At 39.0% G+C, this 18,598-nt stretch overlaps 1 protein-coding gene across 4 annotated transcripts in view; it reads right to left on the bottom strand.

Annotated features, from left to right (window-relative positions):
- CDKL5 (cyclin dependent kinase like 5) overlaps window positions 1-18,598 on the bottom strand; it is a 274,427-nt gene that overhangs the window by 146,710 nt on the left and 109,119 nt on the right. For all 4 annotated transcript variants that reach the window (XM_049873455.1, XM_049873454.1, XM_049873457.1 and 1 more), the window contains exon 3: window positions 18,195-18,229. In XM_049873455.1, coding sequence (XP_049729412.1) covers window positions 18,195-18,229 — 35 coding nt within the window. The remainder of the gene's footprint in view (window positions 1-18,194; window positions 18,230-18,598) is intronic.

Below are 18,598 nucleotides of genomic sequence, written 5' to 3' on the forward strand. Positions count from 1 at the left end.
CCAGATAATAAATTTTTGAGGCATTGTTGATTGTACAGTCTCTGTCACAACTATTCAACTCTGCCACTGCAGTGCAAAAGTATCCATAGAAACTATGTAAGCAAGTGAGTATGGCAGTGCCCCAATACAAGTTTATTTACAAACCACACAAGCTGGTTGGCCCACAGGTGGTAGTTTGCAGGGCATGCTCTCCTGCCCATCCTATCACGGTAGTCTTGTAGGAAATGACCTGGGCCACATAGACCAAGTTTCAGCTGTGCCATTCGGGGAAGGTTTTACAATCCATCAATACCACACCAAGGATCCTGGGCCCTCTGACTCTCAGAGGTAAAAAGAGGCGCTTACTGTACCATTCTCATTCAGTCTGAGATCAGCTGATAGTGCTACTTCCTAATCCTATCCCATCTTTGTGGTAGTCCTCTTGTGGGGTTCTTGGATTCTTATTTCTTTTCTTTAGTCAGTTAGTTATTTTCCCAAGCAGGTTTTAGTGGACATTTAATTGGAGGGGGAAGGGAAAAAAGATTTCAGAGGCGGAACGAAGATGGTGGAATAGACAGATGCTTACGGCGAGCCCTCTTTACAACAAAGACGCCCCCCCCCAAAAAAACAAGTGCAACGAGTATATTTGTGACAAGCTCGGAGCCCTGAGCATCAAAGGCAAGCTTAGAAAACGAAATGAGGGGCAGCGGGAGGAAGAGACCGTTCAGAAGTGGAGAGGAGTTAACGGACCTGAATCGTGGGGAGCCCTAAGGCACCATTCCTGGAGCCGCGGCGGCAGCTGGTACTAGCGTTCAGCTGCAGTTTCCTCTGGGAGAAGCAGCCAGCCACACAGCCTACTCACACCTCCGGAACCTGAGGAGAACAGCGCTCTGGGAAAAAGCTAAGTACTTGTGTATATTTTACCGCACCCGCCACCACCTCCAAGCCGGCTTCAGGGGCTGAATCTCTGGGCCTGAGATAGACCCTGGTGAGTACCTAGAGCCATCCTACCGGCCTTGGGGAAGGAAAAAATTTGCAACTGGGGGGAAAAGACAATTTGCTAGCTCCATTAAACGGGGAAGCTCAGGAGACAAGCGGCTCCTGTCAAGGCATAAACCGTCTGTGGACCTTGAGCACCTTTCCCTTCTGCATGGACCTGTGAGGGCCTATTTCAGGAGAATAGGCCCTTGTTGGCAAACTCCGACCATTTCAGCTGTGCGGTGAAGAGGTGGGTGTTTGATATTTGACATTGCTTTGCCTATTAAACAAGGTCCTCGCCTACCCATATCAGGGACCTAAGGACTGGTAGCTACACTCAGGTCACCTAGTCACCCACGACAGGGGTCCAAGGATAACTGGTACCTCCCAGTCCTTACAACCAAAAATTGTGGGTGCCCATGGTCCCTCTGAAGAACCCACCCACCACCACGCTCTAGGGAACAGAGATGCGTTTTCCTCAGAGACACTTGGGGGTCGGTTCTAAGCACCCTGCCTTGTTCAGAGCGTGACCCCCTGCTGCAATCAGATACCAGTATATACACCAATCACCCCTGCCCCTCTAAGACGTTAGGACAGAACCTGTACCACACACTTGATGATCAGCTACCTGGAAACCTGAGCTGAATTCATACAAGAAAACTGAATGGACTCCTAGACATATATACATGATAACAGCTCTAGCCAACTGGGGACAGGACACCAGAGCTCCAAAGGCGAAAATAATCAAGCTAGTTCACTCAAGCAAACCATAGAAGTATACCAAAACAAAACAAAGCGAACAGTGACGACACAGTAAGCAAGCATAAACTAATACAGAAACTTATAGGCAGCTCAGAGAAAACAGTCAATATCAAGTCACAAAAAGAAACAGACAAGGATCACCTCAACAGGCACTCAAAACAAAGAATCCAGGGATCTTCAAGATGAAAGTGCATTCCTCAAATTACCAGATGCAGAATACAAAAGTTTAATATACACAACCCTTCAAGACATCAGGAAGGAAATGAGGCAATACGCAGAACAAGCCAAGGAGCACACAGATAAAGCAACTGAAGGAATTAGAAAGGTTATTCAGGAACATAATGAAAAGTTTAATAAGCTGGAAAAATCCACAGACAGACAACAATCAGAAACTCAGAAGATTAACAATAAAATTACAGAATTAGACAACTCAATAGAAAGTCAGAGGAGAAGAACTGAGCAAATACACGCTAGAATTTCGGAACTCGAAGATAAATCACTTGGCACTAATATAAAAAAAATGGAAGAAAAATCAGATAAAAGAATTAAAAAAAATGAAGAAACCTTAAAAATCATGTGGGACTCTATCAGCAGAAATAACCTACGAGTGACTGGAGTACCAGAACAGGGTGGGATAACAGAAAATACAGAGAAAATTGTTGAAGATTTGTTGGCAGAAAATTTCCCTGATATTGTGAAACATGAGAAGATATCTATCCAAGATGCTCATCGAATGCCACATAAGGTAGATGTTAAAAGAACGTCACCGAGACATAGTATAATCAAGCTTGTCAAAACCAAAGATAAAGAGAGAATTATGAGAGCAGCGAGGGATAAACGAAAAGTCACCTACAAAGGAAAGGCCATAAGAATAAGCTCGGACTACTCGGCAGAAACCATGCAGGCAAGAAGGCAATGGGATGACATATTTAAAAATTGAAGGAAAAAGCTGCCTGCCAAGAATCATGTATCCATCAAAACTGCCTCTTAAATATGAAGGTGAAATTAAGACATTTCCAGATAAACACAAGTTTAGGGAATTCGTAAAAAACAAACCAAAACTACAAGAAATACTAAAGGGAGTTCTTTGGTTAGAAAATCAATAATATCAGGTATCAACCCAAGACTAAAACACTGGGCAGAGCAACCAGAAGTCAACCCAGAAAGGGAAATCCAAAAAAAAAAAAAAAAAAGCAAGATTATTGAAGGAAAAAAAAAAGCCCAAAACAGGGTAACAGCAATGTTATTATATAAAAGAAGCCAACATTAAAATAATAAAAAGGGACTAAGAAATGTAATCATACCCCTTCCATATGGAGAGGAAGATACAGCTATACAAAGAAATAAAGGTTAGTTTTAAATTTAGAAAAATAGGGGTAAATAATAAGGTAACCACAAAGGAGACAAACTATCCTACTCATCAAAATAAAATACAAGGGAAAAATACAGGCTCAGCAGAAACAAAATCAACAAGTATGAAGAAAGGACAACATATAAAGAAAATCTACTCAGCACATAAAATTAAGTGGGGAAAAAGAAACTGTCAACAACACACAAAAAGAGACATCGAAATGACAGCACTAAATTCATACCTATCCATAATTTTTTCCATAATTACCCTGAATGTAAATGGACTAAATGCACCAATAAAGAGATAGACACTGGTAGAATGCATTAAAAAACAGGATCCGTCTATATGCTGCCTACAAGAGGCACACCTTAGACATAGAGACACAAACAAAGCTCAAAGGATGGAAAAAAATATATCAAGCAAACAACAATCAAAAAAGAGCAGGAGTGGCAATATTAATTTCTGACAAAATAGACTTCAAAGTTAAATCCATCAGAAAGGATAAGGAAGGACATTATGTAATGATTAAAGGGACAATACACTAAGAAGATATAACCATATTAAATATATATGCACCCAATGACAGGGCTGCAAGATACATAAAACAAACTCTATCAGCATTGAAAAGTGAGATAGACAGCTCCACAATAATAGTAGGAGGCTTCAACACACCACTTTGGTGAAGGACAGGACATCCAGAAAGAAGCTCAATAAAGACACGGAAGATCTAAATGCCAAAATCAACCAACTTGACCTAGTAGACATATACAGAACACTCCACCCAAAAGCAACCAACTATACTTTCTTTTCTAGTGCGCATGGAACATTCTCTAGAATAGACCACGTATTAGGTCATAAAGCAAGCCTTAGCAGAATCCAAAACACTGAAATATTACAAAGTATCTTCTCTGACCGTAAGGCCATAAAAGCGGAAATCAATAACAAAAAAAGCAGGGAAAAGAATTCAAGCACTCGGAAACTGAACAATATCCTGCTCCAAAAAGACTGGATTCTGGAAGACATTAAGGATGGAATAAAGAAATTCAGAGAATCCAATGAGAATGAAAACACTTCCTAACAGAACCTTTGGGACACAGCAAAAGCAGTGCTCAGAGGCCAATTTATATCAATAAATGCACACATCCAAAAAGAAGAAAGGGCCAAAATCAAAGAATTATCCCTAGACTTGAACGAATAGAAAGAGAGCAACAAAAGAAACCCAATGGCACCAGAAGAAAACAAAACAAAACAAAAAAAATTGGAGCTGAACTGAATGAAATAGAAAACAGAAAAACAATTGAAAGAATTAACAAGACCAAAAGCTGGTTTTTCAAAAAAATCAACAAAATTGATAAACCACTGGCCAAACTGACAAAAGAAAAACAGGACAGGAAGCAAATAACCCAAATAAGAAATGAGAGGGGCGATATTACAACAGACCCAACTGAAATTAAAAGAATCATATCAGATTACTATGAAAAACTGTACTCTAACAAATTTGAAAACCTAGAAGAAATGGATGAATTCCTAGAAACACACTACCTACCTAAACTAACACAGAGGTACAACAACTAAATAGACCCATAACAAAAGAAGAGATTGAAAAGGGAATCAAAAAACTCCCAACAAAAAAAAAAAGCCCTGGTCCAGATGGCTTCACTGCAGAGTTCTACCAAACTTTCAGAGAAGAGTTAACACCACTATGACTAAAGGTATTCCAGAGCATAGAAAAGGACGGAATACTCCCAAACTCATATTATGAAGCCACGATATCCCTGATACCAAAACCAGGTAAAGACACCACAAGATAAGAAAATTATAGACCTATATCCCTCATGAACGTAGATGCAAAAATCCTCAACAAAATTCTAGCAAATACAATTCAACAACATATCAAAAAAAAATAATTCACCATGACCAAGTGGGATTCATACCAGGTATGCAGGGATGGTTCAACATTAGAAAAACAATTAATGTAATCCACCACATAAATAAAACAAAAGATAAGAATCACATGATTTTATCAATTGGTGCAGAAAAGGCATTTGACAAAGCTCAACACTCATTCATGATAAAAACTCTCAGCAAAATAGGCACAGAAGGAAAATTCCTCAACATAATAAAGGGCATTTACACAAAGCCAACAGCCAACATCACCCTAAATGGAGAGAGCCTGAAAACATTCCCATTGAGACTGGGAAGCAGCCAAGGATGCCCTTTATCACCACTCTTATTCAACATTGTGCTGGAAGTCCTAGCCAGAGCAATTAGGCTAGATAAAGAAATAAAGGGCATCCAGATAGGCAAGGAAGAAGTCAAAGTATCTCTATTTGCAGATGACATGATCTTATATACAGAAAACCCTAAGGAATTCTCCAGAAAACTACTGAAACTAATAGAAGAGGTCAGCAGAGTGTCAGGATACAAGATAAACATACAAAAATCAGTTGGAATCCTGTACACCAACAAAAAGAACATCAAAGAGGAAATTACCAAATCAATGCCATTTACAGTAGCCCCCAAGAAGATAAAATACTTAGGAATAAATCTTACCAGAGAAGTAAAAGACTTATACAAAGAAAACTACAGTACACTTCTGCAAGAAACCAAAAGAGACTTCCGTAAGTGGAAGAACATACCTTGCTCATGGATAGGAAGACTCAACATTATAAAAACATCTATTCTATCAAAAGCGATCTATACATTTAATGCAATTCCGATCCCAATCCCAACAACATTCTTTAATGAGATGGAGAAACAAATCACCAACTTCATATGGAAGGGAAAAATGCCCCGGATAAATAAGGCTTTACTGAAAAAGAAGAACAAAGTGGGAGGCCTTACTTTACCTGAGTTTAGAACCTATTATACCGCCATAGTAGTCAGAACACCCTGGTACTGATACAACAACAGATACATGGACCAATGGAACAGAATTGAGAATCCAGACATAAATCCATCCACATATGAGCAGTTAATATTTGACAAAGGCCCCCAAACAGTTAAATGGGGAAAAGACAGTCTTTTTAACAAATGGTGCTGGCATAACTGATACCCATCTCCAAAAAAAATGAAACAAGACCCATATCTCCCACCATGCACAAAAACTAACTCAAAATGGATCAAAGACCTAAATATAAAATCTAAAACGATAAAGATCATGGAAGAAAAAATAGGGACAGCGTTAGGAGCCCTAATACATGGCATAAACAGTATACAAAACATTACTAACAATGGAGAAGAAAAACTAGATAACTGGGAGCTCCTAAAAATCAAACACCTATGCTCATCCAAAGGCTTCACCAAAAGAGTAAAAAGACTACCTACAGGCTGGGAAAAAGTTTTTAGCTATGACATTTCTGATCAGCGCCTGATCTCTAAAATCTACGTGATACTACAAAAACTCAACTGCAAAAAAATAACCCAATTAAAAAATGGGCAAAAGATATGAATAGACACTTCACTAAAGAAGACATTCAGGTAGCTAACAGATATATGAGGAAATGTTCACGATCATTAGCCATTAGAGAAATGCAGATCAAAACTACAATGAGATTTCATCTCACTCCAACAAGGCTGGCATTAATCCAAAAAACACAAACAATAAATGTTGGAGAGGCTGTGGAGAGATTGGAGCACTTCTACACTGCTGGTGGGAATGCCAATTCGTACAACCGCTTTGGAAATCAATCTGGTGCTTCCTTAAAAAGCTAGAAACAGAACTACCATACGATCCAGCAATCCCACTCCTTGGAATATATCCTAGAGAAATAAGAGCCTTTACACAAACAGATACATGCATACCCATGTTTATTGCAGCACTGTTTACAATAGCAAAAAGATGGAAGCAACCAAGGTGCCCATCAACGGATGAATGGATAAATAAATTATGGTATATTCACACAATGGAATACTATGCATCGATAAAGAACAGTGAGGAATCTGTGAAACATTTCGTAACATGGAGGAACCTGGAAGGCATTATGCTGAGTGAAATTAGTCAGTTGCAAAAGGACAAATATTGTATAAGACCACTATTATAAGAACTTGAGAAATAGTTTAAACTGAGAAGAAAACATTCTTCTGTGGTTACGAGAGGGGGGAGGGAGGGAGGGTGCTGGATGAGAATTCACTAATTAGACTGTAGATTAGAACTACTTTAGGTGAAGGGAAGGACAGCACACAATACAGGTGAGGTCAGCACAATTGGACTAAACCAAAAGCAAAGAAGTTTCCTGAATAAACTGAATGTTTTGAAGGCCAGTGTAGCAGGCACAGGGGTCTGGGGACCATGATTTCAGGGGACATCTAAGCCAATGGGCATAATAAAATCTATTAAGAAAACATTCTGCATCTCACTTTGAGGAGTGGCGTCTGATGTCTTAAACGGTAGCAAGCAGCCATCTAAGATGCATCAATTGGTCTCAACCCACCTGGATCAAAGGAGAATGAAGAACACCAAGGACACAAGGTGATTACAAGCCTAAGAGACAGAAAGGGCCACATGAACTAGAGACTACGTCATCCTGAGACCAGAAGAACTAGATGGTGCCCGGCTACAACCGATGACTGCCCTGACAGGGAACACAACAGAGAACCCCTCAGGAAGCAGGAGAGCAGTGGGATGCATACCCCAAATTCTCATAAAAAGACCAGACTTAATGGTCTGACTGAGACTGGAAGGACCCTGGCGGCCATGGCTCCCAGACCTTCTGTTGGCCCAGGACAGGAACCACTCCCGAAGCCAACTCTCTGTATTGGACTGGACAGTGGGTTGGAGAGGGATGCTGGTGAGGAGTGAGCTTCTTGGATCAGGTGGACACTTGAGACTATGTTGGCATCTCCTGCCTGGAGGGGAGATGAGAGGGTGGAGGGGGTTAGAAGCTGGTGAAATGGACACGAAAAGAGAGAGTGGAGGGAGAGTGGGCTGTCTCATTAGGGGGAGAGTAATTGGGAGTGTGTAGCAAGGTGTATATGGGTTTTTGTGTGAGAGACTGACTTGATTTGTAAACTTTCACTTAAAGCACGATAAAAATTATTTAAAAAAAAAAAGGTTTCACACTATGATTTCAACCACAATCTTCTCCCAAATTTACTCTTCCCCAAACAATGTTTTTATGTTCCCTGACAGCAGAAAAAATAACCATTCTACTCTGTCCTATAGGGTCGCTATGAGTCAGAATCGACTCGACGGCAGTGGGTTTTTGTTAATTTATATATGCTAGACTGAATTCCTCAAATGTAGGAACTACACCGTATTGATTTTTGCAGAGTCAGTGCCTAGCACAGTGCCTGACATTTTATAGGCACTCAAAAGATTTTCCTTAAACAGATATTTAGTTGAATTACTTTATCATGCCATGCCTAGGACACAGTGCTTTAAGCACCCAAGCCATTGCTGTCAAGTCGATTCCGACTCATAGTGACCCTACAGGGCAGAGAAGAACCGCTCCATAGGGCATAAGCAGACTGCCACGTCTTTCTCCTGTAGAGTAGCCAGTGGGTTCAAACTGCCAAACTTTCAGTTAGTAGCCGAGTATTTAACCATTGTGCCACCAAGGCTCTTGATTTAAGTACAGGAGGTAATTAAAAAAAAAAAAAGCTCATTTTAAAAAAATTAAATGTTTTACCAACTCTTCAGACAGGGATTGGACTGGACAATGGGTTGGAGAGGGATGTGGTGAGGAGTGAGCTTCTTGGATCAGGTGGACACTTGGGACTATGTTGGCATCTCCTCCCTAGAGGGGAGATGATAGGGTATGGGGGTTAGAAGCTGGTGACATGGACAAGAAAAGAGAGAGTGAAGGGAGGGAGCGGACTGTCTCATTACGGGGAGAGCAACTGGGAGTATGTAGCTAGGTGTATATAAGTTTTTGGGTGCTAGGCTGACTTGATTTGTAAAGTTTCACTTAAAGCACAATAAAAATTTTTTAAAAATTAAATGCTTTAATATATGAAACAAATTTTAAAATAAGAAATGTTAAAGCTCAACAGTATTATTGAATATGAGCTATAGCTTCTAATTATATAATATTTCGGGGCTGGATTATTTTTCCTGTAGAAATAGAGCACTATGTACTACTTTCCAGTCAGGGATTTCAACCACTGATAAAGAGTTACATTTAAATACTTAAGAATACCCATTATATGGTCATTTGTTAACTAGCTCCTTTTCTTATATTACCAGTAAATCTGTATTTCAGGCCCTGTATAGTAAAATGATCCACCCTTATTTTTGCTCCTGAAGTTTTGACAAAAAGTTACACTAACGAGCTACTGTAAATCACTAAAAGAGACATTTATCAGAGGCTGATGAAGAAATTACTCATCTTAAGAAGGTGTAGAAAGAACATTCTCTTCTTTGAATTAATTTTGTTTTTATGGTTAGCATAAAAGGGACTTTAAAGTCCATCTAATGACCCAGCCAACTCATTCTCTAGATGGGGGGTGGAAAGGGATGATCATTTAGGAACTGAGTCACAGTGGAAGGATAAACGAGGTCAAGTACTCTGTACAGATACATGGAGAGCCAATAATGGCTAGACCAAATGTGATCATTCCCCTATTCTATTTATTTTAAAAAGGCAATCAAAAAACAAAGCCCTGACTATGATAATGAGGACAAAGGCAACCAGGAAGGCTGCAAAGGTCCAAAACTCTTCTAGTTCCCTAAAGAAGTCAGGTAGACCTGGAAAATGACCTATGAGTCATTATTTCATTTACTGATAAGAAAATAACAGAAACACAGGTAGTTTTCACTCCATAAACACAGTAGCAGAACCCAAAACACAAAATATTAGAAGCTGCAATTTCAAGAGATGAAGCTTCAAATATCACAATACATTATATTACAAAGACATACAATTTTGGTGACACTGTTGTGGTGTACCATAGGTGTTCCACAATTATTGGGTCAGCAACAAGAACAGGGTCAAGAGAGGAAACCAAACAAATAATGGTTCTATGCAAGTGTTTCTGTAAGAGAAGACAGAGATCTTTTTTGCCCCGTTAATGATTCCTGCCGTCTTTGTTCCTGACCTGAAGTCCAGTTTAACAATGGCATCTTATTAATCTCCATAACCTGTCATCAATGTCACTTAAGAGGGAGTATTTTTATAAAAATTATTATCATGAAATAATCAACTAATACTGAAATATTTCCAACATCTTACACTCTTTAGTAAAAGCCCCAAGCCTGTCAATAATTTTTTTTTAAATGCTAGAATTTTTGCACACAGAAAAGAACTCTCGTCTTATTCGTGCACTATACACACAAGGAGGAATGTAATGATCATGTAAATAATAAAACTGATGTCATAACAGTGTCTCACTGTTGACGTAGCTCTTTAATTTTTGTTTTAAAAACTCAATTCATTGAGAATCCAGAAATAAATCCATCCACATATGAGCAGTTGATATTTGACAAAGGCCCCAAAACAGTTAAATGCGGAAAAGACAGTCTTTTTAACAAATGGTGCTGGCATAACTGGATACCCATCTGCAAAAAAATGAAACAAGACCCGTACCTCACTCCATGCACAAAAACGAGCTCAAAATGGATCAAAGACCTAAATACAAAATCTAAAATGATAAAAATCATGGAAGACAAAATAGGGACAACGTTAGGAGCCCTAATACATGGCATAAACAGTATACAAAACATTATTAACAATGCAGAAGAAAAACTAGATAACTGGGAGCTCCTAAAAATCAAACACCTATGCTCATCCAAAGACTTCACCAAAAGAGTAAAAAGACTACCTACAGGCTGGGATCAAGTTTTTAGCTATGACATTTCCAATCAGCGTCTAATCTCTAAAATCTACACGATACTGTAAAAGCTCAACTGCAAAAAGACAAATAACCCAATTAAAAAATGGGCAAAAGATATGAACAGACAATTCACTAAAGGAGACATTCAGGTAAAAGATATATGAGGAAATGCCCATAATCATTAACCAGCAGAGAAATGCAAATCAAAACTACAATGAGATTTCATCTCACTCCAACAAGGCTGGCATTAATCCAAAAAACACAAAACAATAAATGTTGGAGAGGCTGTGGAGAGACTGGAACACTTCTACACTGCTGGTGGGAATGTCAAATGGTACAACCACTTTGGAAATCGATTTGGCGCTTCCTTAAAAAGCTAGAAATAGAACTACGATCCAGCAATCCTACTCCTTGGAATATATCCTAGAGAAATAAGAGCCTTCACACAAACAGATATATGCCCACCCATGTTCACTGCAGCACTGTTTACAATAACAAAAAGATGGAAGCAACCAAGGTGCCCATCAACGGAAGAATGGATAAATAAATTATGGTATATTCACACAAGGGAATGCTACACACTGATAAAGAACAGTGATGAATCTCTGAAACATTTCGTAACATGGGGGAATCTGGAAGACATTATGCTCGGTGAAATTAGTCAGTTGCAAAAGGACAAATATTGTATAAGACCACTATTATAAGAACTCAAGAAATAGTTTAAGCAGAGAAGAAAATATTCTTTGATGGTTACAAGAGGGGGGAGGGAGGGTGGGAGGAGGTATTCACTAATTAGATAGTAGATAAGAACTACTTTAGGTAACCCACTGCTGTCAAGTCGATTCTGACTCATAGCGACCCTATAGGACAGAGTAGAACTGCCCCATCGAGTTTCCAAGGAGCGCCTGGTGGATTCGAACTGCGAACCTCTTGAGGTGAGGGGTAAGATAACACACAATACAGGTGAGGTCAGCACAACTGGACTAAACCAAAAGCAAAGAAGTTTCCTGAATAAACTGAATGCTTCAAACGCCAGCATAGCAGAGGCAGGGGTTTGGGAACCACGGTTTTAGGGGATATCTAAGTCAACTGGCATAATAAAACGTATTAAGAAAACATTCTGCATCCCACCTTGTAGAGAGGTCTAGGGTCTTAAACGCTAACAAGTGGCCATCAAAGATCCATCAATTGGTCTCGACCCACCTGGATCAAAGGAGAATAAAGAACACCAAAGACACGAGGTAATTACGAGCCCAAGAGACAGAAAGGGCCACATAAACCAGAGACTACATCAGCCTGAGACCAGAAGAGCTAGATGGTGCCCGGCTACAACCAATGACCACTCTGACAGGGAATGCAACAGAGAACCCCTGAGGGAGCAGGAGAGCAGTGGGATGCATACCCCAAATTCTCATAAAAAGACCAGACTTAATGGTGTGACTGAGACTGGAAGGACCCCTGTGGTCCTGGCCCCCAGTCCTTCTGTTGGCCCAGGGTAGGAACGTTCCCAAAGCCAACTCTTCAGTCAGGGATTGGACTGGACAATGGGTTGGAGAGGGATGCTGGTGAGGAGTGAGCTTCTTGGATCAGGTGGACACTTGAGACTATGTTGGTATCTCCTGCCTGGAGGGGAGATGAGAGGGTGGAGGGGGTTAGAAGGTGACGAAATGGACAGGAAAAGAGAGTGGAGGGAGGAAGCGGGCTCTCATTAGGGGAAGAGCAATCGGGATTATGTAGCAAGGTGTTTATAAGTTTTTGTGTGAGAGACTGACTTGATTTGTAAACTTTCACTTAAAACACAATAAAAATTTAAAAAAACTCAATTCATATATAAAACTTAAGACGAAAAATTGTTTTAAATTAAATAATGTGAAAGAAAAAAAAACCTGTAACAATAAAGGTTCATTTTATTTTCATAGAAAATAACTGCGTGAGTTTAAATGGCAGCCATCTGCCCAAGGCAAAAAACCCAAACCCGCTGCCGTCAAGTCGATCCTGACTCACAGCCACCCTATAGGGCAGAGTAGAACTCTCCCATAGAGTTTCCAAGGAGCACGTGGCGGATTCAAACTGCTGACCTTTTGGTTAGCAGATGTAGCATTTAACCACTATGCCACCAGGGTTTGCCCAAGGCATCATCGCCAAATAACCATAAATAATCTGTGAAGTTGGTGATGGTTCATGACTTTTCCTCAAGTATCTTCTTCAAATCTACTCTTCTTACTACTCTCAGTCTCAATTTCTCAACTCCCAAGAAAGAAAAACAGTGCAATCCCAATTTTCTTTATCTAATCTCTCCTCGGAGCTCTTGTGGCAAAGTGGTTAAGCTCTTAGCTGTGAACCAAAAGGATGGCAGTTTGAATCCACTAGCCGCTCCTTGGAAATCCTGTGGGGGCGTATAGGGTCACTATGATTTGTAACTGACTCGACAGCAAGGAGTTTACTCTCTCTTTTACCTCTTACAATCCAGCATTCAGCACAGCATTTCACTTAAAAGACGCCATTAAAAAATGGCAGTTAAATGAGATGGGTTCTCTCACTCCAAAATCCTATTGGGGACATTTTCACAGAGTTTTACACCGCTGGTGAATACCACATAGAAAATTTTTTTCTTCCTTGCTTCCAAGAGGTCTGTCTACCTTTCTTATTTCAGTCTCACAATTTTAAATATCCCCTTCACTCTGCTCTGCACTCATTCTCGGAAGGTTACTATCATTTCATAACTCCATTTCATGCTAAAGCTAGTTATTTCCAGAGTCAGATCAAAGCCTAGTTCCACTACTCATCAGTTGCATAATCTCGGCCCTGTTATATAACCTCTCTGAGACTCAGTTTCTTCATCTGAAAAATGGGGATAGAAGTAGGGTTGTTGTGGAGATCAAATGTAAAACATCTAGTAGAGTGCCTAGCACATGGTAGATTCTCAATATGTGGTATTTTTTAATATTCAGGCTGATATTCTGCTACCATTTTAATCCCTTATTTTTAAAGTAAAACTCATCATTTTCTCCCCAAAACTTATATAATCGTTATAAATGTTCCAATCCAATAAATGGTACCAGTGCTTTTCCACTTTACCACATTCAAATCCCTCCCCCTCTGCAGGGATCGAGTCCCTGACACTCTGCAATACCTCTCTACTTTGGCCTTCATTTTCAATTCTCTAACTTAAAGCAGTGGGTTTAACTTAAATCAACTTCATTATTTATTGAACACTTATAGGCTATACCACAATAAGGGACTGTTCACAGCTTTGTATAATTAGCTATCTTAGGGGCACACGTGACCTAAACTAAACAAAACCAAACCTATTGCCATCGAGTTGACTCCGACTCATAGCGACCCTACAGGACAGGGCAGAGCTGCCCCATAGGGTTTCCAAGGCTGTAATCTTTATGGAAGCAGGCTGCCACATCTTTATGCCACAGAGCATCTGGTGGGTTCCGACCACCTACCGTTCAGTTAGCAGCCGAGAGCTTAACCACGGTGCCACCAGCACTCCTTATACATGACCCAGAATCTAAAAAAATCAATTACTAATCAAACAAACAGACCAAGAGCACTGATAAATCAACCTCAGGCAGAGGAAAGGATGTACATGAATCAGCACTTCCCCTACCCAGGATCCATGAGTATTGCCCTACAACGTCTCCCTATCACACTGCCACCACCTCTTTCCTCAAGCTTTAATCTTGCACCTCCCTATTTCAACAACCCCATTCAATTCCCCCTATGTTGTTGTGAGAATGACCTCTTTAGGCTTCTGCAAAGAAAAATGTGCCGTAAAACATGCCTCGCCTCTCCTGGGCACATCACAACAGAGATACAAATCAGCAATGCATATCTTTAGGGGAAAGGCCCCAATCAGAATGTCTTCCAGTGTAATCGGTCATAAGGAGCCATAAATAGAAGCTTAACATTCATTACCAAGATTTTTCATATGCATGCCAACATGTATATAGAACAATAAACAGAAGCTGTCAGGAAAAGAGTACAGTTTTCTTTTTCTTTTTAAATTGGGTGGTAAGTTAAAAAGTATGGTCTTCGGCCTGGAATAGCTCAATGTCATATTGTGTTCACAAAGATACACCTGTTTATAAAACATGACCTCTAAACTCTTGCAAAAGTATAAAGATTAAAACAGTGCCTTTCTTTCATATTTGCTCGAATAGAGTACAACATGCTAGGAATTATACACACTGTAATTTTACACAAATAACGCGAGCCTTCTACATCTGTTTGCCCCCTTCCACATATTGCTGTAAAAAAATTAGCATAGCGCAGCTGGCAAACAAATGGAAAAGGTGCGCGTTATCCGCATAAAAATACAGCACACCCATGCTACCTTTTAAAAGGCTCCATGGCAGTGGGTTAGTGGGTGGTCTTCTGTGAAGCTTGATTTATACATTTTTATAAGCATTTCACTACATTGTTAAAAGGTATGCAAAATATACAGGCGCGGTTATTTTACATGTAATGGTGGATACAACAAGGAAGGTTATATCCATTTTTAAGTATAACATGAAGTTTCACAATAGTCCATTTGTTTGATCCCAGAGCATAAATCCCGCCAGAAGCATCCAAATCTCTCTTTTTCGACAATGGGGTATAGATGTGAAGGTCTGATTTCAGCTGGAAAAAAAAGGATATACTATAACAAGTCTAGTGACTAAACAGCTGCAGTTTCTAAAAAGAGTTATTACTGGGTAGGCAACTAATTCATGCTTTGAATTTCCATCCAGTGGTATTTTTTCTTTAGGCCAATAAAAGGAGAAAGCAACGATGTTTTGAGAGCTGGTCTGTGAGTCCCTCGTTTAGTGACGGAGAGTAAAAACACAAATTTTTAGGTATAATCTCATTTGCAGCGACCTTACGGGTCATCTTTTAAAGTATCTATTCTTCTTCTTTCTTCAGACAGATCAGAAGGCATTCGAGGACAAAAATAAACTGTTTTATTCATCCTCGTAACTCAAAGTACCCTACACGTAAAAAAAGAAAAACACATAGCCCCCAGGAATCCCAGTTGCCATTTAGCGTTGGTTTCCCAAGAGCAGAGATGTCCATTCTCATCGATTTCCACTCTGGGCCCACCTTGCTGACACTAACAGTGTGCATTATGAGAACCAACCAGGAACAGGTAACAAAACCGATATATTTGACTAACAAACTTCACTTCTGCATAAAAGACAGAAGGGAAGGACACATAATGTCGAAAGAAAGTACAGGGAAAGGAATTTCAGGTCGAAGTGCAACAAAGACTGAGAGAAAATACTGTTGGATGATTTACATATTTGTATATAAATGAGCCCTGCTGGCACAGTGGTTAAGCACTTGGCTGCTAACTGAAAGGTTGGTGGTTCGAACCCAGCAGCCGCTCTGTGGGTAAAAGATGTGGCAGTCTGCTTCTGTAAAGATTACAACCTGGGAAACCCTATGGGGGCAGTTCTGCCACGTCCTATAGGGTCACTATGAGTCGGAATCAACTAGACGGCAATGTGTTGTATTTGGTTTGATGGCACAATGGTCAAGTGGTCGGCTGCTAACCGAAAGGTTGGCAGTTAGAACCCACGAGCAGCTCCGCAGGAGAAAAGACCTGGTGGCCTGCTCCCATAAAGATCACAGCCTTGGAAACCCTATGGGGCAGTTCAACTCTGTCACACGGGGTAATTATGAGTTGGAATCGACTCCACGGCAACAGGTTTGGTTTTTTGGTTTATTTGTACATACTCTGTCGACTCGATGGCATTGGTTTTTTTTGTGTGTGCAATATGTACATATATATCGATCAGATATATGTATAATGTATGCGTGTGTACATATGCCAGAAATCTTGGGGTTTTAAAACCTAAGATTAAGAGCTGAAGCTTCCATTTGCCATGCTGAAAATTTTTTTTTTTTTTTTTATAAGCAGAGCCATGGTATTAAAGGAGGTATTATGTCCATGAAACTATCAAATTTAACTGGGAAACTAACTGCCTATTTCTCCTGAGTAGTATTCCCCTAGGAATTTTATTTTTTAAAAGCTTCAGAAATGTATTGTGACTCAAGGCAACTCGGTAAAAGCATAGCATTTCATTAGGGAGCTTTCCATTTGTTTAATTTCAAACTGCAGTAATATTTTTTAACAAGATAGCCAAGGTACTAAATTTATTTTGATTATACTGAATTTATTATTTTAAATTCCTAATCGTCCCTAATCAAGAACCAATAGTATTTAAACCATTTTTTGAGGATTTACTGGCAAATAGATCTTCAGATTAACTATTACCAACATAAAATAATTCAAACACCCAATTTCAAGGATAACAGAATTCATTGAATCAAAGTAAGAGATTTATAATCTAAAGCCTAAAAATATATTAACTGTTATGAAGCCTTAAATTCTAACGGTAGGTAGTATTTTGTACAACAGGAAAGAAAAATGATATCATCTTTATTTGTGTGTGAGTAAATATATAGGTGTATTCTTTTTTTTACATAGATATATTTACACATACACACATTACTCTTGATAGATAGGTTCAAGAGTGTAATTTATATGTTTCATGTTAAATTGCTAAGACCACCTTCAGATACTATAAAATATATCACAAAAAACATAAAACCATTATCTTAACAAACTAAACACAAAATAACGTGAGGCCAAATATTAATACAGTATTCAGATTAAGTATACCATAATGAAAAATATTTAATCTAACATTTGAAATTGTTATAGCTTCAACATTTGCCACCTTAGTCTCTGAGTAAAACATGCTCGCCATGGTGCAACTTCCAAGTAACTGCCGAGAATAATTTGTGATTATTATCACTGTCAAATAATCTATAATAAAATTCATTTCAAGACTGTGTTCAAGGGTGATCAACTATATAGCCAGTAATCATAATTATACTATTATCCCAAGCCCTATTCCATAACCAAACACCTACACAGTACTCTTCAAAATCTGGACCCAAATCCATCCAGCAACCTGTTATTGGATCTACATGAAAAATACTGAATGAAATTCCTCCTTGCTCATAAGTACTTTGACATGAATTAGATCGGTCGCTACCCTGCTTTCTTCTTTCCATTGCACCACTTTTTTCTCTCAACCTGTTAGTTAACTTTTCACCTATACATAGGTGAAAAAATAACACACGATCACAAAGAGCTAATGATTACCTGATCATGACAAAGCGTGTCCAGAAGTCGTCTCCTTTTTCTGCGTTCACATATTAACTCCACTTCATTAAGCATCATCATCATAAAAAAATAGCCAGTTTTAACTACATTCCCACAGGCGAAGAGCACTGTACTAGTTCCAAAACAGTTATACATATATTTTCTTTTTAAAAAGCATGTACTTACCTTGTGTCTGCATTTAAGAACAACTCCATAGGCTCCTATAATTAAAAAAAAAAAGTAAGCAATTAGGGGCACACGTACAAACTACAGATCTTGGAGAGATCAAAGTTCTGCTATATTTACATTGGTTATTGGTATATGTTATAATAATGATCCCTAAAATGGCTATATTCTATACTGGTAATACAATGAACTATATATGAAAAGAGTATGGATATTTCATTATATATTTTTTATAAACCTAGAGCATAAGCAAACATTTCCTCAATTTAACAAGCATTTTTAAATATTCCTTTTTCTAAAGAAAATTTTACTGGAGACATTTTTTAAATTTAAGGTTTTAAAAAATTTTGGAGACAAGATTTGGACACAGAACTTTGAGAGTAAGTAAAAATTAACTCAAAAGT

The sequence above is a fragment of the Elephas maximus genome, chromosome X, assembly GCF_024166365.1.
Source record: "Elephas maximus indicus isolate mEleMax1 chromosome X, mEleMax1 primary haplotype, whole genome shotgun sequence".
Classification (NCBI taxonomy): Eukaryota; Metazoa; Chordata; class Mammalia; order Proboscidea; family Elephantidae; genus Elephas; species Elephas maximus.